The 23,659-nt window shown below is 34.1% G+C and overlaps 1 protein-coding gene across 1 annotated transcript in view; it reads left to right on the top strand.

The window, feature by feature from the left end:
• Positions 1–23,659, top strand: part of LOC125072303 (myotubularin-related protein 13) — a 61,079-nt gene that overhangs the window by 10,696 nt on the left and 26,724 nt on the right. Inside the window, exons 2-3 of the mRNA XM_047682878.1 lie at positions 1,759–1,844; positions 1,985–2,140. Of these exons, the coding sequence (XP_047538834.1) occupies positions 1,759–1,844; positions 1,985–2,140 (242 nt within the window). The remainder of the gene's footprint in view (positions 1–1,758; positions 1,845–1,984; positions 2,141–23,659) is intronic.

Here is a 23,659-nt window from a genome sequence, read left to right as displayed (position 1 = left end):
CGGGAAGAGGATGCCGCTGCAGACCCGCTCCGCCGAAGACGACCAGGGAGGAGGAAGAAGCGCTACGCGCACCTTCTCCCCCCGCCTCAATAGGCGTCGCAGGGACTAGGAGGGTCTCAGTACCCTGAGAACCCCTTCTAGGTGTTGGAGGCCGACCGTCAGGGCGTCACGGTAGCATGCGTAAGCGATCCCGTGGCGCTCGCCGAAAGGCGGAGAGGGTACCGCTGGTTTTTTAGTGGGTAAACCCGGCGTACCTGGGCGCACTCCGCGTCCAGGGCTCCGGGGAGTCCCACACACCCCCCCACTTACCATCACGTGGGGGAAGCGCGTAAAGCGTTTTTCCAGCGAGAAAAAAAAAAAAAAAGGCCTCCTCTCCCTTTGAGGAGGTTTGGAGCATATTCCATCACGCTGCTCCAATGCTGGTTAGTTGATACACATGTGGTTGAAATTAGACACATGCAGGTTTCCTCACGATGTGTTCCTTCACCGCCGAGTATGAGAAGAATTATAAACACAAATTAAGCACATGAAAATTTCAGTGGTAAGCACCACTGGCAGGATTTGAGCCCGCAATCATCGATTAAGTTGCACGCGTTCTAACCAATGGGTCATCAGTGATCAGCTACCTCGAAGGGAGCCAGTTGTTGTCAAGCTGGTTTAAATTCACAAATCATTCAGATGAAGATGTAAAAATCGATAGAGTTTACCTTTAAACTATGCCAGAAAGTGACTTACGCGACTTAGCAACAGATAAAAAATAGCAAACTAACCCATGATTTTCTTTAAAAAGGCACTATAAATATATTACAATCAGTAGGTATCGAAACAAGCGATTTATTGGTCTGAAAATACTTTATATCATCAAAAAGTAAATGTAAATTAAAAAGTAATTAATTCTAATATTAAAACTGAAGGGTTCTACTTCATTAACTAGACGCATGGTAATTTTGTGACGAGTTTACAACATAAACACTGCGTGCTTAATAAGAAGCACCTGTTAGATTTAAACTCTAATGATATATTATTTGTTTTGGGGTCTGACATCAGTATATTCTAGTTCAAAGTATTGGACGTCACTGATCAGTGATAAGCGGCCATAAGTTCCGATAATATATGTTATTCTATAGTATTTATTATGCTTTCCGTCTAATTAATTAAAGGCTCAATTTCCATCTTTTGTCATTTTAAATGTTTAAGGCTGCAATTATTTGTTGTGTTAGTTTGCGTGTTGTTGTGTCGTTGGTTTTAACGTGTTAACAGACTGTTTTGTACTCTGGGTCAAGGTCGACCGAGGCTATGCTAGGCCGTTAGGTCGTTAACTTTGTCACGAGCAAATGCCGACTGACGAATGATATCTGCATAATAAAAGGGGAAACTTGGACACAAATATACTTCTTAACAGGTTTCTTTTTTTTCTTTGTTATAGTACTTTTCAGTTTTAATTATGACATTAGGTTAAGATAATGTTTAAAAAATAATTTTCGCGCAAACTCAATACAAATTTCTTTAAACGTAATTTAGATTTAGTCAAGATCTTTTCCATTTCGTTCGATATTTCGTGAATAAATTACAAAACAAAATTATAATGATGATAAATTACTTTGTTTGATAATTAAAAATAAAAAGTATTTAACCGTAGACTTATTCAGTCTAAAATGAGGGGGTTTTTCGATCGAATCGAAATTCTTCTTCATCTGGGTAACAGATGACCTCTGGCAATCTTTATTTAATATATGTATCTAATTTTTATTGTTACAGGAGGCGGCCTCAGTAACGGCATCATCCTTCAGCGATTTCCTGAGATTAACTGGGAGGACACACCCTTCCACGACGGCATAGAATGGGTACAGATCATTATTCTCTCGAATTATTTTTCATTCCAATTCATTTCAATTTTCTGTAATATGGAATGAAATGAAATCAGAGCTGTTGCCTTGGTAGACGGAAGATATCCTAAATATTACTTGTCGTTATTTCTGTACAGTTCTGCCAGCCGCAAGGATGGGCGCTCTCCACAGAGCGTTCAGAGCCCCGCTTCTACGTGTCGGTGCTGACGGACGTGGATGCGAACAGGCACTACTGCGCCTGTCTCTGTTTCAACGAAACTGTAGCCATCACACCCACCAAACCGGCAGACGAGGTAGGATCTTTACTTACCGCCTTTGATGATATTATTTGTTTTCATGTGATCATAATAACTGTATTCATATACACAACTAGTGAGGACTGTAAATACAGCCCTATATACATGTATATGCAAATTATGTATCTGAGAATCTTATTCTAGTCTATGTAGATAATACCTACAAACCTACAACATTTAATTTTACAGAACTTGAAATGATTTGGTACGTTTAATAAAAAAGAAATTGAAGAAGGTTTCGGTATTTCGAACAAGAACAAATACTAATAGAAATATATAAATATCAATCATATTTTTAATACAAACGATCATGTAAAAATAACACCTGGAGATAATTGATAATAATTTGTAATTGAATAGAGAACTTTAATAACACTGAAAAGGATTACACGAACTTCATATATTTATATTGAATTGAATAAATGTTCACCATACGTTAAGATATAAAAATAACGTAGTATGAACAACACTATGTCCAACTAATCTTAGTAGATAATGTAGCAATTACATAACGTTTCTGGACACGGCTGAATGCTGTCCACGTCGGCCTTTAATATAACCGTTCCACTCTAATAGATGTTTAAACGGCAAAGTTATGACGGATACTTTATAAATTCAAGGTCGTGTTAACAGTTTGGTAAACAATGGCGCCAACATTTGTCAAGAGTTTGTTAAGAGGGTTTGTGTTTGTTAAGAGTAATATTGATAAATGGGAATCTAGGACTGAATTTAAATGACTATTGATGTGAAGTTACTGTCAAGCAACAGAGCGCTGTTGTGATATGAGTAATGCGTTGAGACTTAATACTCTAGTTATTTACATTGCCAATAAATAATTGTTTAACGTATTGATTATTGACTGATCACATTCGAATACACATTTTAAACATATGTGTCGAAGTGACGTTTATTTTTAGGTGCCCATCCTTTGTCTCTCTTTTTGTAATATAGGTTATATGAGATAGCAGATTAAATGAGAATATTGATGATTCGTAGAGGTTAATTAATTTTTCTACCGCTACTCAAGAATCATTTGATTGCTAGGTTTCGGTTTTAAGGATGAGTAACACAGTGTAATCCAGATACAAGATATTTAACATATTAGTATCATGTTGATGATGTATAGAAAAATTAAAGTTTGTCGACGTCTATGAGCTCTGGTGGTCACTTCCTAATGGCATTTGCCATTATCTTACTGCACAGCTAAAAACTTCCCTTCCCTGGAGGAAGTTTGCGAACCCGTTACAATCTCCACTGCGGTTTGGTTCCATGTGATATAATTTCATCCAATATATGCAGATTTATTTACAATGTTTATTTTCACTGCCTCGCACAAGATGATTTGGGCGAGGTTATCCAAAAGGGAACCAGTTTTCGTTTTTTAAGCTATTGTCGTTAGGTTTATGGATCAATTTTAGCCTGTAATGATTATTATCTAAGCAGCTAAGTGATATATTTTCAAATAAATTTGATATATTTATTTAACTTATTCTCAAAAGTTAAGTTTGCGGTTGATTCTAATTTGCATAATTACATCCACTGCGTAAATACAAATTAAGTTCATAATAATTCAGTGGTACCTGGGTTTGAAATCGTATCGTCCAGTTAAAATACACGTGAACAAACCACTGGGTAATACTCGGATGTGTAACTTATATTATTTAATTTGATAAATATTGCAATAGACTATTAATAATCTATACCCAATTATAGTAGTGAGTCGTGCGCGGAATTATTTCATCACTACACAATAAATCTTTTTTTATTATTGTATTCCATCAGACACAAGTTCACTACAATTATGTGAAGTAATCTAGTTAAAAACAATAGTTATGGTAACTGCACTCTCTCACAATGCGGTACGATATTGCCAATGTCAAGAACGGGTTACGATATTTTTTTATTATTGTAATCGTAATTGCAGATCGCTTACGAAGGCCTAATTAAACGTCAAAGTTGAGCACTTGCCTGGTTTGTTTCGAAAAAAAAACCACGCTTCGCAAGTGGATTAATTTCTGATAATTAATTTTGGAACGACCATTGTTATGGTATATACCGTTGTAGTCTAAAGAAAAAAAGTAGTATGTGCCTGTATATGTCCCAGTGTTGCGTTAATGCCGCCTCCGTTTAGGGGAAGTATCAGCTATTTATGTGAAACAGATTATTAAATTCAGTTTATTAACGACGAAGATTCTCATTTTCTTCCCCTATTCCATCCTTTTAGATAGATGCTTACCTCTTAATTTATATGGGATCAGCCTTGCCCTGTAATCTCTTCAATGAATCGTTAAAATCGGTCCACATTCGCCGAATAAATCGAGTAACTTCTAACGAGGCATATACCGCTTATAGCGTATATTTATATATCTCTAAATTAAATGAATACCCAATTATTATTATTTTATTTATAAATAACGATCCGCACGGGTTTTGCACGGGTGCCATTCATTAATAAAGAAAATAATATAATATAAATAATATTTTTACCTTATTTATTTTATTTATTTAAAAACTTTATTGACCAACAACAAAAGTTGGAACAAAAGGCGGACTTAATGCCTGAAGGCATTCTCTACCAGTCAACCTTTAGGCCAAACAGAAAGTCATGAAGGCGGTAACAATAAATTTTACAATAAATACTATAATAATAATAATGAAACAGAAACATAGATAAAATATTATATATATGCATGAGAATACACATTTATAATTAACAGAGACATAATAGAAATTTTAAAAACACAGCGTAGTGAGAGAAAGAAGGAGAAACTTAAGAGAGGTTTTTAATAAGATGATCCTGTAAACGACGCTTGAACAATGCCTTAGTAGAAGCCTTTCTAATTTCTACCGGAAGTTTATTCCATAATCTGACAGCTTGGACGGAGAAAGCGTTAGTTAGGAAACCAGAGAAGTGACTGGGAAAAGAGAGAAGGAGAGAATCAATAGAGCGTAGCTGTCGATCGTGATTGTCAGAAAGAAATTTGAATTTATCCTTTAAGTAATCAGGGGAAAGCGGGTCAAAAAGAATAGAAAAAAGAGAACACAGTAGCCGTAAATCTCTGCGTTGGCGGATAGGGAGCCATTTGAGTTCGGCTCGACAGTGGGAAATGTGGTCGAATTTTCGAAGGCAGAAGATGAAACGCAGGGAATTATTTATGAGGCGATCGAGTTTGTTTAAAAAAAAATTCATTGAGATCGACATAACACACATCAGCGTAATCGATGATCGGATATATAAGGGCTTGCACTAGCCCTTATATATCCTTATAGCATTCAGGAATCATGGAGCCTTCTATCAGTGAACCGTTTTTAGAATTGGATCATTAGTTCCGGAGACTAAGCCCTACATACAAACAAACAAATTTTAAATCTCTATAATATTGGTATAGATATTTTGTTTTTAATTTTTTTTTGTGTATACGTTAGTTACTATGGAAACGAATAAGGAATACTATTAATATTTACCAATTAAAGTATAATGTCAGTAAACAATTTTACCGATACCGACCGATAATATACATATGTATTTAACGACTCTTTATTGTACATCAATAATATAATTCGTCGATACCCAACTAGGAACGTGTAACGAATAAAGTCGTTTCTGTATATTTGCGATACACATAAATGTGTCTTCGTTTTATAAGAACGCCTTTGAATTAGGCCTCGTATAGATAATTCTGTCATCGTAAACAAAAAGAATCTTTTATCGAATATAGTAGCTTAATATTAATAGTTCCATTAATATTATAAAATATTATGTTTTGTGAATACATAATTCAAATTACATGAACATATAATCGTTCATCTAAACAAATATAAATGAGGGTCTGTCTGTTGGTCTCTTACGGAAAATCACTGAACCGAGTTTGATAAAATTTAATATGAAGGAAGTTTGAACTCCATGGAAGGACATGACAGACATTACCAATCCCTTAAACGCGAGCGATACCACATGCGACAATCAGTTGATTATAAAATATCATGCCTTATGTACGTTTATTTAAAATTATATGAACATGTTATTGATGGTCATGTAAATGTAAAACAAATGTTTTTTTTATCGTCGTGTTAGTGGAATCAGAACAAAATAGTGACAGTGAATTGTCCCAGTAGCAAATGACACTGAAACGATGTCCGCCACTTCCGACGCGTCACAGGATGTAGCTATCTTTGTCAAGGTTGCTTCGTCCACTAGCTTGACTCCAGATATCACATCTGAGCGATTTGTGTTCGACAAATATCATATTCTTTAATATAAAGCTTTTCTACTATGAAAATGTATATTCACTAAATTCATCCTGAGATTGAAGATGATTCTATAAGCAGAAATAAAGTTGGGATAAATTTATATATTAATGCATTTACTATTAAACGATCAGTTGTTTTTTTTTTAAATGATATAGTATGTATTTTTTATTAAGTTTATATATAGATATTTCGGAAGTCGGAATCATATCATTTCTAATTATAAAAAATATCCACGATTTTCTTCAAAAATCGCTTGGTGCTTATAAAATAAAATCTGCAACAAATGATAACAGAAATTTTAACTCATCATTATTCATACTTCACACTTCACTTACATTACTTCATACTTAATAGCACAATCGATACTTGATGATTTATTTCGTTCAAATTTGATCCAAAAATTTTAAATTATAACAATCTGTACACGTTACAATTAGTTTCGTACAACTTTCCAGATTGCTTGACGTTAATCGTTATTGCTCAGCTACTTTGAATTCTGAAGTTGTATAGTCTGTTCTTCAATAAACGGCTATCTAACGCTAACGTTTATTGAGGCGTTCAACCATAAATATTCCGGCTGTATATAATACGGCCGCCGCCCTATACACGCAAGTTTACGTTTACGTTATATCTGTACTTGTGTTCATGCACACACTTGTGTTCCGGTCCTGTGTGTAATATCCTGTGCAGTTGGCTTGTGGCTGAGAATGACCACGGTAACTTTTTTTGGATAGGAGGAAAACATCGCCAGTTCAAATTCTCGGGCTCGATATAAATATACCCTGATGTTAACGCATTCAATCACACGAACTTCCGCTTTATAATATAAATACAGATTTTACTTGAGAATATATCTGGTGATAGGAGTTTGTGCAGGCTTATTGAGTAGGTACCACACTCTTTTACCGCCAAGCAGCAATACTTAGTATTGTTGTATTCCGGTTCTAAGGGTGAGTGAGCCAGTGTAACAACAGGCACAAGGGATAACGTCTTAGTTCTAAGAATTCTTAGAATCTAGGTTGGTGGCGCATTGACGATGTAAGGAATATGTTTTTATGACGGTGCAGTGGTGACCACTTACCATCATATGGCCCATTCTGTTCTAATAGTGTAAATCACGACGTGTCAACGTTAAATTACTATTAATGGTAACCTTCACCAAGCATACAGTCATTCTACCGCCAAGCGACAATGAGGAATATATTATGTTGTTTTGTTCCGGTCTGAGGATTAAGTAAGTCAAGCGTAAGGGACAACTTAGGTAGCATGCTTGGTAGCACATTAGTATTAAGGGCTGATAATTTTGGTTTAGTGAGTAGCTTACAGGCCAGCAGTCACGGTTTTCCTATTAACGATTTCACCGTAGCAATCCGAAACAAATAAATTGCCAATGGTATACATTGGTTCTTCGCTAGCAAACATGGCTGTAGTGCGACAGAGTTCCGAAAAAGTTCAGATATATGCTCCTTTTTTTGAACTCTTTAGGAGCTCTGTCGCCTCATCGCAATGTGAAAGTGCTAGTCTACTTAATCACCATGATCTAAATTTTCATGTTAATGAAGGTCTTAATGGAATTAAATAATTTACGAAACAATGTGTCCATTTTCTGAATAGATTTTATATTGTTAAATAAGTCATCTATTGCAAACGGTTAGTGTAGGTAGTAGGTCACGCGACATTATTAGTAAATAGCATCGCATAGGATGTGAATCTCAAATAATCGTGAGTACTAAATCACGACCGAGGTCTATGCCCTGCGATGATCTGGCTAGATAAATATAACCTTATCTTTGTCTTTGGTATATTATTTGTGTAATCTATTGGTAATTTATATTTATGTTTAATTTAGGGATGACAAGGTTTACTATAGGAGCTTTTTTTTATTACTGTCTATGGGCAGTGGTAACTGGCGCCGTAAGCAATTTTAACCATTCCTTACATCACCAGTACCCCACCAACCTTGGGAACTAAGATGTTATATCCCTTTTGCGTGTATTTACATTGGCTCTTTCTCCTTCCAAACCGGAACACAACAATACTAAGTATTGCTGCTTGGTGGTAGAATATATGGTGAATGGGTGGTATCTGTCCAGATAGGTTTGCTCAAAAATTTCCACCACGTAAGCTGTAAAGTAATAATTTTATTTATTTAATTGATACCTACATGCTGTGTGTTCTTATTTATGTGAGCATTATTCTCAGATATCACAATCTAGCAACAACTCGAATGTTAACATTTAATAAAGTACTTTAGCCAGATCGATCTTGATAAGGTTTCAATAGAAAATTGCGTTCTAAGATCAGAGTGAACGGAGAAGTGATACGATGCAAGTTAACTTGGCCTGAGTTAAATTTGTACTACTATTATAAATGCGAAAGTCATTCTGTCCGTCTTTTTTGCTTTCACAACCAAATATTGAACCGAATTTAAAGAAATATTTTTAATCAAGCTAAGGAATAATATAAAATAAAAAATAAATGATGTCTGGTTGGCTTAAGCGCATCAAATGTCTTTTTCGCTTGTTTAAATCTTGGTATGGCTACATCATGTGTTTGTAATCTCTCGTATTCGGTGGTAATGGCAAACATCGTGAGGAAACCTGGATGTGTCGGATGAAAATCTGCCACACAACCATAAACTTGCTTTGTCGCAGCGTGGTGAAATAAAGTCTTTTTTATCCTTCCCCTCAAAAGGTGTGGAGGTATTTGCCCAATAATATAACATTTACTGCTGTTACTTTTACTGAAACATTCGAATGCTATATTAAGTGTTGATTAGCTCGAATTTTTATACAGGCGGTCGGGCAAATGGGCCGCCTGATGGTAATTGGTCATAACCGCCCATTGACTCTGAAGCTGTAAGAAATTTACTAATCCTTACATCGCCAATGCGCCATCGACCTTGGGAGTTAGGATTTTATGTCTTTAGTTACACTGGCTCACTCACGTTTCAAACCGGAACACGTCAAAATATTGGTATTGTATAAGTATTGCTGTTTGGCTGTTGTATATCTGATAAATTGGTTCTACCTACCCAGGCGGGTTTGCGTGGTAGCTTCATGAGTTGAGTAAGAGTCAAAATAACCACAATTGATCTTCAATTTATACGTTTTATACCATTTTTCTCGTTCCATGTTCTGGGCTTGTGGTATAATGGCTTCTCGTTACTATCGAACAAGACGATTCGAGTGCATGAACCCCGGCTTCAATGTGTGCTATGTTTATTTTAATGGCGTTCTTCCGGCGTCTGTGTGTATCGTAATTTATTATTAAATTAATCTTATCTATGTGGTTCTGTATGCTAGTAGTCACGAATATTGTGTTTTAGTTTTTAATTGTTCGTTTTATAATTATTATTTCAAAGCCTTTGACTAAAAAAAAAAAAAAATATTATATCAAATTATATTATTCACTGTTTTCAGATATTGCGTTGCGTTATTACTATTGTTTGAAGTTATTTGTTATTGGTCAATGAATTACAGATTGTAGTTTTGGGATTAGCCTATAAAATCTTATAAAAAAATAAAGATTATTATTACCTGTCAAATATCTATAATAGTAGACTTGCATATAAAGTTTTGTCATACATATCGTTCTTGTATCGGGAATTGTATGCAAATTACCATATAATCTACATCGCGAGGGGTAGATGTACTCAGCAGTAATGACTCCCGTTTCCTATTCATGAGTCAGAGTCACGGTATGCGCTTATCGTTCCCGCTCCATATCTCTAAATTGCACGAATACTCTGTAAATGACGCGAATAGTATTTATTGTTTATGTCACGAATCTCTGTGGGAACGTTTGAGAGTATCAACTAGATTTACATTGTTGGAAATTTTTGATTGTATATTTCTACTAACAAATCGATATCTTAATGGTGGTTTTCGTAATAGAATAGTAAAGTTATCATTCGTTAAATGTCTCACGATGGCCGAGAGCCGAGATGGCCCAGTGACTAGAACGCGTGCATCTTAACCGATGATTTCGGGTTCAAACCCAGGCAGGCACCACTGAAATTTCATGTGCTTAATTTATGTTTATAATTCATCTCGTGCTCGGCGGTGAAGGAAAACATCGTGAGGAAACCTGCATGTGTCTAATTTCAACGAAATTCTGCCACATGTGTATTCCGCCAACCCGCATTGGAGCAGCGTGGTGGAATATGCTCCAAACCTTCTCCTCAAAGGGAGAGGAGGCCTTTATCCCAGCAGTGGGACATTTACGGGTTGCTAATGCTAAATGCTAAATGTCTCACTGCTGAATCCCATTTATCTTCCAAACTAGGTTTCGAAGTTTATTCCATGTGGAAACACGTGTGGCGGAATATCCATCCGACACATGGTGGTTTCCTCACGATGCTTTCCTTTACAATCGGACATGAATTGTAAACACAAATCAAAAACTATTCTCATCTGTCAATTTTGCTATCGTAATAAAATGTGTGATAATGAGTAGCTATTTCTGTTTTAAAAGAAGAATATTATTGAGTTTAATTTCAGTAAATATATCTTCAGTTCGAAGAAAACTATTATTTTTTTAATCAATTCTCAATTGTTCAATTTGCCAAATATGAACATTTTTATTTTTCAAGACCCTTAGATGTCGCATGTCATATGTTGTAAAATAAATGTGTGAAGTTGTAATTTTCAAGAATCCTTTCTTAGTGAGACTCTACGTCGCAAAAGTCTTAAGTACTAAAGTAAAGTACTCCTTCAATAAATTTCAGAGTCAATCGTACCTATTATTTCTCATGAGATCTCGTGATGAGTCGGTGGTATTTCGCTTATATAATGTATATATTCTTGCAGACCAGAAGTGAAAAGGACTTTAAAAGAAATAACTATCCGACTTTATAGTAACAAAAACCAACTACAACGGCTTTTTTAATGATTCTTATGATTTATATGAAATAGTATGTCCGAAGCACCCAAACTTCTCTCCAAAATGTACCTATATCCAAACCTCTATCATTGGCGATCGCGATCTCTTTTTAAAGTATCACGCTACAAGGTATTGATGTACTAGGCAGTTAGAATTTTTTAATAAATATTAGTTCCTACAAAGTTTAATAATATCAGTTACTCATAAGTAATAGACCAAACCTATAATAATTACGTAGTTTATATTTACTCTAAAAAACGTATTTAAACGTATTACGGAGGCACGTAGCTTTAAACGCGACGCGACGACGACGCACTTTGTACCTACGACAAAATAATGGCATATGTGTTTAGATTTCACAAAAACCCAGGCATAATTTTTTTTCACTCATAAGCCCCTTACTTCCTTCGTAGTTCTAGTCCATGCACCTGTTGATTTGATTGGGCCCTTCCGTCCCGAACTATCTCAACCGTAAACATACAATAATTCTTAAGTTGGCTTACAGCAAAAAATATATATAAATTACTTTGCCTTTAAAATAATCTAAGTTACACAGAATTATGTAACACATGTTTATGAATAGCCCCTGACTGGCCTCACAAATCGTGCTTTCAAACTGCGTTTTCTTAAATAAATAAAATAATTAATCCCAAATATCATAGAATTGGATCCGTTATTGCAAAACAATTTTTCTTCCTCCATATAATACTGTTAAATATAAGTGCTTACTAAATTTATATTTCTTCTTAGTTACATTATGTTTTCTTATTTACAAATAACAGCTTTGATATTTTGTGTCTTTACTTTTAACAGGTCGTTTTTTGTTTCATTTGTATTTTTATAGTTATTATGTATTCGATTAATTAAAAATATATTTTTGGTTAAAGTATTTTCGTAAATTTACATTTTTTAGGTATCAACTTTTATTTCATTTCACTTGTTTGGATGGGTGGAGAAAATTATGTAACTACATAATTAAAACTAGTTCTACCAAAACGATTGAGTTGTGACAAACATTTTTGGTGCTGGTGACAAATATTGCCGATCCTTTAATAGGTTAAAAATACTACAATACTCATACTCATTTGAATGGTTCCGTTTAACGATATATCGATATTCATTTGTCATAACACTCTTTTGTCTCAAATATTTTTTAAAAATACAAAATACTTTCGAAATATTAGATGAGTTGCTATTAATTATAGATATGAATATTTTACGTCTGCGGCCGCTGTGTGATAAATTTGTATGCACGTTGCAGACATCTTTCCGGTGCGAATGTATTGTATCCTCGTCATTCCCGTGCCATTGGAAATAGTCGTATGTTCCGTTGCTTTTGTTAATAAAACATTTCATTATCTTTATGCTTGTCGCGGTCGTCTAACATATATGGCTAAACTTTGACAATAACTGGCCGCACGACGGCATAAGATAATTAAATATCATATATTTGAATTTGGAATGATTTAAATTATCTACAAAAATGTGATTTTGTAGACTTCTAAAGAAATCATACTCTAAACGATGACACGACGGGAAAACAGACCAGCAATGCAGATAACCAGTCCTTTATTCACCCTTAACAATGCTATTATTTTCATTATTATCATAATTGCTACTAAATGAACTGAGTTAGTATAATATACTATTTCAGTTTCACTTATTAGGTACGATATTTATTGAGGAGTGCTCATTGTGCTTCGCAAGATCCGTATAGGTGTTCCCGTCAATGCCCGTCATCATGGAGCGACATCACGTCGCCGGCTGATTATTATTTATGGCATTCACATGAGAACTTCGTTTTTGCTCACAAATACCGGTTACCTATATAACAAAGTAACGAAATAAATAGCAAGACAAGCTGTAAATAATTTTGTTTTCCTTATTTTCATAATACTATCTTATTAAACAACAGATAAATAACAAGTATAAGAAATAAATTGTCAATTACATATGATTAATCCATCTATATGTAGTTTTTCGGTTCGGAACGTGGGCGATGTTTCAATATTACAACGACGATATTTAAAACTGTACCCCAATGAGCGACTCGATACGTGCATAAAGCAGCAGAAATTACCGGATATTTAAGAATAATCGACGTCGATTAAAAATGATTACAGACAATGCTATAGAGACATGACTTTATGTGCAAAAAGTAATGTTCCCACAAGTGTGACGTGGTTCGAGATGAAAAAACGTAAACACTAATTAACATCGACGACGCGCTCGAAATAGATGTATGATGTCATATCGTGTTGAGATGAGATGCAAGACAGCTTTTTTTATTTTTAAGTTTATATTGTATTCGTAAGCAGACTGCTGATGCAATGAATTAAAAAAAAAAGATATGACAAGCATACCGCAAAGCAGGTTCGCAAGAAAACATTAATAATGCGTTTAAAATTGGTATCATGAGTAAAAAGGATACAAATTACTAACTAATCAAAAACAAATCAATCATTATCCAATCGTAGTAGTGTACTACTGTGCTTGTAATAGGCACCTTCTAAGGAATGTGAAAGCTCTACCCGCTCTTTGCGTCCGTATTTAATCGGGACCTGCCACCTTCTTTAGGTGATCGATTCACCTAGCTGGTGGGCGTTCTCTGAACAATATCCACTCTACCAATTGACTGCTTTACCATCACTTGAGTGCTAATTTTGTGAGCTATGCCCGTTTCTTCTCCGGATCAAAATATTAATAAAGCTATAATTCTTAATAAAACAGTTTTCACTTATGATCAAACGACGGGCATATTATTTATCTATTTATAATTTATACAACCTATTTCTGTATTTTATTATTTAGCTTTTAATACTATAAAATGTCCTTTTGATTTACGCGCGGAAATACGGCGTTTTATGTCGTCTTTTATTTTAGATCTAAATATGGCCGAATGGGACATAAAAAGCGCCGGAGTTTATCGTCTATGCTATAGATTAAATGGATGTCCTTTTTACATGAAAAATACGAGCATTTCTAAGATATATGTTGTGACATTAAAGACAATCGAGGAGTCTTTACTTTAAGAAAGTAAGCGTTTCCTGATTAAGTATGTTATTCAAATTTATAATATGTATTTTGTTTGATGTTGAGGTCAAAAGATGTAATACTTTAGACATATTGACAAATAGACCACTTTGTAAGTATTCATGACAGCCCATAGACTGTCACTGTAAGAAACATTAATCATCCCTTATATCGCCAATGCGCCACCAACTTTGGGAACTAAGACTTGGTGCCTGTTGGCAACACACATCGAAACACAACAATACTAAATATTATTGCTTGGCGATAGAATATAATTAAAAAAAATATTTTTAAGCCTTACCATGGTAAAACATCTACTTCATTTTTTTAATTATATTTATAGTTCGCACAAATGCATCAGAATGTTACGTAAAGTATTTAACAAAATAACTTTTGAAACGATTGGTTTCTAGTCGTCGTAGATCCCTGTATTGTGTATTTAGTAATAATATTAGTCCCTATCTCGTTCAACCGCAGAATGCTTGTAATCTGAAACTTCGGATAGTGTTGCGGTTTTTTTTTTAAATTAATCGACTAATAATACTTCGGTAAATAATAGAAGTGAGGTGTTTAGTTATATAATAATTAAAATTTGAGAAATACTTAGTTCTGTTGAGTTGAGGACGAGAGGGACAGTATAACTACGGCTGAAGGGATCAATTAATTCCCAATGTATCTGGCGCATTGGAGTTGTAAAAAGAAATCTGGATTTGTCACTTAAATTATCTTTCTTTGACGACGTTATTTTTGTACACAACAGATAAGAATATTGTTATATACTTTGAAAAAGGGCATCGAAAGCTCTCAAATTTTTATTTCAGAAATCCATTAAAAAAAATACCAATTTTATATGACAATTATTTTGTAATAAGACGATTTTATAACCATTTAATCGGGATGGGATTCCACGATATAAATGAAAATAAAAAACTTTAGCGAGGACATTTTTTTTTAATAAAAGTTTGTCCCTTGATACGCGGATGGATGATAGCAGAAACTCCTCTGCAACAAACGATTTATTCGAAAGTTTTCTAGGAAAGTTTTCTGCAGAAGCTGCGCGTAGAACAATACTGGCAGAACGGTATTGTCCTACGAAACGAAGTTGTATCTTACGAAGTTTCAAAACCCCTCAAAAGGTTGTCGCTTACAATTTGGTTACTTTTAGCTGTCATTAAATCAAAAGCCATCGAAGTATATAAGATAAGAAAGTCACAAGTTACATGCTCTAGTTGTACTAACTCCTAACACGAGCTTTACGAGCGAGCGTTTATCTCTCGTTTAAGTAGGATTACTGAAATCTTTGTAGTATTAAATTAGGCTCCATCAACATGCTTAATATTTAAAAATATTCCCGTATATTTTAGGATTGGTGAAATATTTTATGAACTCACAACCGAGTGGTCGTAGGATATAACGATGAGCGTAAAACATTTATTGGTAGATCTCTGACGCACATATTGCTATGATTGATCGACCATACTCGTTGAATATGTTCAATTGTTCGTAAACAAAAACATTTTATATATTTAACCTAAATCTCCAAAATTATATATATTATATACTTGTTGAACCTGCGGTTTTACACGTGCGAAATTTATAAAACTTTAGGCATAGTGCAATTACACCTCGAGGGTGAAAAAATAGTCTGTAGCCTCGGGACTCAAATTATCTCAGTATTAAATTTCATCTAAATTGATTCAGCGGTTTAAGCGTAAGGAGGTAACAGAGAGATTTACTTTCGCATTTATAACATAAATATAGATAGTTCTGGAGCATTTGTAGTAAATACATGAACCACGGAGTTCCTACTTGACCCCTCGAGAACCGACTGTAGGAGAGGTCAAGACAAAAACGATGGTCGGCTTTTGTCTCGACTCCTCCTTTCGGGTGCAACAAAGTCCGATCTAGTCCTATTCAGCCTAGGATTTTTAGGGTCAAGCTTTGACTGAAAGATGTACTATGTACTTCCATAGATTTATATATTGAATATAGAGTTAGATTGTCTACGGATTGACATAATTTCGTATGCGGAAGTTTAACTTTATAAAAAAAACAAATTTTGAATTATATGGATATTTTTGGATAAAAACTTTAGTAGTACAAAAAACGTTGTCATTTTATGAATATGATGTAAGAGGATTAAGAGAATAACATCGTTATTATTATTAATCTACATCTTAGTATAAAAACATCGAACACTTGTTACTTCGGGCACGGGCCGATATTAAATATGAACAGGTCAATGGCCTTGTTCTTAAGCGGTATTGTTGTGAAATGCGAGTACAAAGAACCATGATGCATTGGATGCGGTAATAAGCTATTATTATTGATGCGTTTGTTAATGTACAATGTACATAGTACATCTATGAAAATATATTACGTATAGTAATATTATAATGTTGGAGAGTATGTTAGGACGCTCATCTCAGAAACAACAAGTTCCAATTTTAAATATCTCTGATGACACATTTGTTAACAGTTTTATCAATTATATAATGACAATTGTGGTGTTTATTACATAGTTCATTTGTTTTTCTATTTTGACTGTGCGGCTAATTTGACATTCGGCTATAACATTTTTTGTGAAACTGTAAACCAACATGGATAACTAATCGAATGTTTCTTTGGTTGTGTAGTATACATTCCGAAATCATTCGACCGATTGAGTTGAGATTAACTATTAACAAATTATGAGGTTTAACAGTCTGTAATTGAATATTAATATTGCCTTCTCCATTTTGTAGTACATTAGTGAGCATTCTTATATCAGAAGACATACATTTAATTGAAGTGATCTCAACGAGGCCTACTTTATTTGGCGGGTATGTCGACATGCATGAATAATGGCGTTTAATAATAAATCTAAAGTAGTAAAGTAGTAATGAACAGAAAGGTTTATTTTATTTATTATAAGAATATCACGCGGCTATCGTTGCGTAAAATAGGATCACTGCAAATAGTAACTAATACTTATTGGATTAAACCCGATTAATGGTATATTAAATTGTTTTTATCCTATTTAAAGCAACTCTTTCCCTATCGCGGCGGGCCGGTCAACCTTTTATACTGAAGATGAGCTGGCGTCATGCAGGCGGTCGCTCGTAAAAGTCTTCCAAATTAATTCCATGCGGTTTACACACTAGGTCGACCTCAAAAGAAGGAAGGGGTGTGAGGGGGTGAGGGCTAGCAAATGATGCTTGTAGAAAGGAACATCTAGTAGTAAATTTGTGAGGAAAATTGCAAGTATGTTTTTTATATAACGAAAGTGAGGGTCCAATGCATATACTAAAAGAAAAATTATCTCTAATATTATTATGTCGTATATATATTTACACATATATATAACCTGGTGTGTTGATATGGTCCCGTAGATAGAACAAGTGGGTCTTAATCGATGCTTGCAGATTCAAATCTTTCAAAAAGAACTGTATTTTTACGTCTATCCTGCACGTGTTCTATGAAATGCGTATCCATCAATTTTAGCAACTGGTAGATTAAGATGCTATGCTTACTCCTCAACAGTAAAAGCCTTTGGTTCTGGTTGTTACTTTAATTTTGTTTATTAAGCGAGGGGGTGAGGGCTAGCAAATGATGCTTGTAGAAAGGAACATCTAGTAGTAAATTTGTGAGGAAAATTGCAAGTATGTTTTTTATATAACGAAAGTGAGGGTCCAATGCATATACTAAAAGAAAAATTATCTCTAATATTATTATGTCGTATATATATTTACACATATATATAACCTGGTGTGTTGATATGGTCCCGTAGATAGAACAAGTGGGTCTTAATCGATGCTTGCAGATTCAAATCTTTCAAAAACAACTGTATTTTTACGTCTATCCTGCACGTGTTCTATGAAATGCGTATCCATCAATTTTAGCAACTGGTAGATTAAGATGCTATGCTTACTCCTCAACAGTAAAAGCCTTTGGTTCTGGTTGTTACTTTAATTTTGTTTATTAAGTAGGGAATAGAAGACGCGGATTTAAATAGAGATTGCTTATTCAATTCAAATAAGTACCACGGAGTTTTTTGTCCAGTACTCAGCAATTGTACTTATCTGGATTTTTATGTAAATTAAATATTTTGGTATAAATATAATATACCTGTTTTTTGTTATTATTTCGTATGTACGATATTATTTTTGCTAAGTTATTAATATCTTGATCAGACTTTGCCAATGATGTACATATTTTTTTTTTTACATATTTTACCATTATACAAGAAAATTATGTAAATCTATAGTAATTCATGGCGTTCGCAAATTTGTCATACTCCGCTGAAATATTACAAAGAATGACGAAACGGTTCCATTCTCTATTGTCTCCGAATATAACACGTAGTTCCTTTTTATATGTTGTATATTTTAAATCTCTAAAAAGCAAAGAAAAAAGGACATGTCAAAATATGACAATATTTTCCGTACAATATGTATTCAACGGTATACGCGAGATATGTTTTCGAATAATATTTTTTTATTATTAATCACGTGAAACTATTAAACGTTTCCGTATGAGACTATGCTCAATCTACGTTGAATCATCCGTAGTCCTATTCATTTTTTGAATTCCGTTGAACTTTGTTTTTTTTTAATTGCCAGTTACGCGAGTGTATGACAGTATTAAATATATATCAATAAAGAGATTAGTTTGCTTTCATTATCAATTGTAAGTAAAACTAACAGCATTTACAATGCCCTGTTGAGGGTCAAAGGACTCCTGCCTTGAGGGAATTTTGTAGCTCGGTCACATTGGAGCAGTGCGGTGGAATACCACAGCGTTGCTCAAATGTGGGTCGGATACACGCGAGGCAGAATTCAAGCCGCGGTAAACACATACAGGTTTTCTTTTTTTTTTACCTTCACCGCCTAACACGGTATATAACATATAATTTGGAATAAAAATTAAGCACTCCCTTGATTTTGCTTATCGGGTACGACCTCAAAATTTTCAGATAATAATTTAAGGCAATCTTGATTCTCTCTTTAATATTGTAACCAACTGATTTCTTAAAGTTACGACGGTCTTTATTCCGAGTACTTGATTATATGTATCCGCTTGGTGGTAGAGGTAGTGATCTATCTAATTTCAGGTCAGTGTCTTTTTTCGTTACATCTTATTTCATTATAGTTATTTCAGTCGAGTCATTTGCACGTTTGCTTTACCATATAAAATTTTAAAAAGTAAAATTTACTATATCACCTTTTAAATAGCTTACATTCGATCAGCCTGCGTCGAATCAGTTCTGTTTATTTAACTGCGCCATTCAAGTAAATAAAGGATTCTAAAATTAAATTATACCGGTTTGTTTTGAACGATTTCCCCTTCCTATTATTCATTTGTTAATCGATTTATTTGAAACCGTTTAATCAATGAAATATTATATCAGGACTTTTGTCGTGTACTTTACCAATAAGGAACAATATTTACTTTTTTTTTATTCCAGATGATTTATTTGTATTTTTTGTCCAACGCAACTTTTTATTCCTGTCACTTGTACAAAATTGCAAGCGAATTGAATTTTGTTTTTGAGCCGAAATGGTTCAGGGGTTAGAACAAAGGAGTTCAAAACCAGACAAGCACCGCTGAATTTTCATGTGTTTAATTTGTGTTTATAATACATCTCGTTCTCGGTGATCAAATATAATAACGTGAGGAAACCTGCATGTATCTAATTTCAATGAAATTCTGTCGCACGTGTGTCCACCAACATGCATTGGACCAATTTTGTGGAATACGATACAAACCTTATCCTGAAAGCTAGAAGGGGCCTTAGCTCAGAAGACATTTACAGACTGTAACATTTCATAATGTCCCGCTATAAATTATATTTGATTATTATGAAGCTCGATATGAATAATTTATTATGCATTTGCTAAGTCTTTAAATGAGGTATAATTTTAAGAAACGCTCCGTAAAACATGAACAACCTTAAGTACCCTCAGAGAGTACAGTCACTTTGAAAATGTTATAACTGAGATTATTACGAGCATCGCACTAGTATCGCAGTCACGATGAATAGTCTTTTCAAATGTTGCGGATTCATATTGTGGTTAAATGTCATTGGCTTTTACGCCTGGGGTTTCATACTTACATTAGCGATGAACAACTGTTTATTAAAATGATTATTGAAATGACGTCTTTCTGACCGATTTCGGGCACGGCAGCCATTTTCAAGAAAGACTACTATGTCGCTCTGTGCTACTCCTTCATTCTGTTAACCGTACGGGACGGCTAATCCGACAGACAGAATTTAGGTACATTAATAAATTATATATACTTCGGTTTAATACTGAGAATTTTTCGACAGAAAAATCCAACTTAAAAAAACTGATTTGAACCCAGGAACTCGCGATCTGCGGCTATATAGCTAGCCATTAGACCAATGATTCAGTCAGTAGTTAACAGTACAGTTATACACATGAAATCAGTTACGAAGTTAGGATGGATTTTTTAAACGATGTGCTGAGTCCATGAAACGTACTTTAATGCTTACGGTCTTCTTAAATATCCATTTACGTGAAAGAACTCGTTCCGTTCGATGCTGACTTATCGAGATTCGATATCGAGAAAGCTCGTAAAGTGTATTAGGTAATATGGCGTAAAGAAATACGAATGAAGGGCGGTAACTCGATAAACTTGTAAGGCGTCGAACTATTACGAGTAGTTTCATTTAAAAGTAATATCAACTGGGTCAAAGTATAAAATTTTAATAGGTACCCGTCCCGGCTTCGCACGGGTTTATCGAGGGTATACAGATATAACTCTATTGGTTTACGGGGACACGCTAGTGGCTCCCAGTTGCCATGACATTTTCCGACATTTTCAATTGCTTGAAAACCGTATGAAGATCCGTGCGATAGCTTTCGAGATTATCGCGTTCCAATAGTCAGACAGACACGGCAACAGGGACTTTTTTATTATAATATGTAGTGATTTCATTTTTAAATATTAATATAAAAATTCCGAATTTCCCAATTAATTTAGGTAAAATTTAAGTTCTTTGTGAATAGTTGGTTTACTGTTACCTTTTAATTAAAATTCCTGATATCAACGAGCTCTAGCTATTTTTAATTATACGCTTCTTGTGAATTGGCAGTTTAAAATTATAACAGAGGTTTTATAAAGAGTTTATTATACAATTTTAAGTAATTTTGTATACACGTGATAGTAATCTTGTTATCAATTAAGATGATTAAAAGAGATTTGTATATTTACCGTAAAACTTCGTCAATCTAATTTTTTTTTTTTTAATAAGCGCTTACTGTACTTCTTATATTCAATGCCTTTGTCCAGCTCGTCTGGGTAGGTTCCACCTACTCTAACAGATATTATATCGCAAGCATCAATATTTTGTCTTGATGTGTCCGGTTTGAAGGGTGTGTGGTTAAAGAATCGGTCTAACTACAAGGAAATATTATATTATATTAGATCTCTTTATTGGTATCGCAATTTAAGAATTGGTTGATGTATTTATGATACTAATCTGATGGTCATCGGATGGCAACGTTATTCGAGCTAAAAAAAAACATAGATTACGCTCTAATAGCTCAACAACAGTAAGAAAGTTTGACTATAGGCTGTATGTTTGGGCTATTGGTACTTTTCTAGCACAAGTTAACATTTAATTGGCTGTGTAATTAAAGTTACAATAGATATAACAATTTAGACCCCATTTGTAACAGTGTTTACTTCATGACACTGTTTGGGCTGAGATTAAAAAAAAATGCTTTAAATAATCTCTTCACATATTTGTGTATCTCTGGCATATAAGTTGGAAGAGAGCAGTGCAGAGAGATTGTAACAGGTTTCATATAATGCCCATACCTGTTGGCTACCTGGCACCGTTGGAGGTGTTCCCATAAACAAGTTTAAAATTTATCTTAACTGTACCTGATATATATGTCTGTCATCGATTGAAGTATAGCGTAACAAGTACTTAACAATTAGTCAAGTAAGATTATTGACTGCTAATTACAGTTATTTAATTAATTACATTACTAAATATTTTGGTAATTGATAATAAATCTTTTTTATACTACTTCGACTATCGTTCGCATATTTTCTGCAAGTTAAATTGTATTCTTCTGTGATCTGGGAGATCACGTATGCAATCTTAAATTCCATTAGCGGTTCATTAACACTGTCAGGTCGATCCATTGGATCTATCACCTAGATATGTAATCTTACAATCAGTCAGGATTTGCCCATTGGCTAAAAAACATGAATATTAATCGAAAATTAAATTTAAATAGATAAATAAATAAATTTAAATAAATTTAAATAAAAGTTCAACCCCCAGACAAGTACCACTTGCAAGTTCTCATTTGCTTGTTTTATGTTTTAAAATTAATTGCGTGCTCGACGGTAACGGAAAATATTTTAAGGACTTGTTGGAAGCGATTCTGCCACATATGCATTATTGAAGCAGGGTGGTGGAATGTATTCCAACAGCTTGAATAATAACATTTTCCTCAAAGGAAAAGGAAGCTTACTTTATTTTTTTATAGATAGCATCTCATCATTTTAGTTCTCTCTGACACGAGGGAATTTCATTTAGCCCTTCAATGTATGAAATATCAAAGCAAGCTGCAAATACTCTATTTACAAATACCAACGCTGAACTTGATTTTGATTGTCGACGTCCATACACGCTTTTATAACCCTTAGAACAAGATAGTTAAAGATTACATTCCATTGCATGTATTCTAAGATAAATGTCGTTCTATTTTGAAACGTATGTATATACGTATAGATTTGAAATTTCCGTATATGTTTGGGAAGCATGTTTAGGTAGTAGGAAATACGATACGAAATGGATTTCGAGATGAAATCCTAAAATTCAATTTACGTGTTGATTACCTTTTGCGTCGTGTGAGTTTTCGGTTTCGATATATTTTTTTCTTCGAACTTTTCTATGTGTATATTGGGTAATTACAGTTCCTATAACCAACTATTTATAGCATACGACTTTGCTTGTAAAAAGGTAAAAAAAATATGGTCCGTTTTCATCATGATGATTACATGATATTCATGCCATAAAACGGGTCAATATAATGAAATGGAACATTAGGGGATGCCCCAACTTTAAGACGTGAACTTAAGGTGTATGTAGACTTATGTCTATGCTCATTATCAATAATGACTGAATTGCCTTTTATAGAATTGTGCTATCTTCATTCGTATATAAATGCAAAAGTTTCCCAGTATATTTATTTCTAAAGTGTAACCACTCATTCTTGGAAATCGAAGAAACAATATTCCTTATTTTATAAAAATGTTTTAGAATATACTTTTAATTTTACGTGTATGTGCTGTTTATTAACAGTAAGCATAGTTGGGTTGTAT

Source organism: Vanessa atalanta, chromosome 21 (genome assembly GCF_905147765.1).
Source record: "Vanessa atalanta chromosome 21, ilVanAtal1.2, whole genome shotgun sequence".
NCBI lineage: Eukaryota > Metazoa > Arthropoda > Insecta > Lepidoptera > Nymphalidae > Vanessa > Vanessa atalanta.
This window is presented reverse-complemented; position numbering and strand designations above follow the sequence as displayed.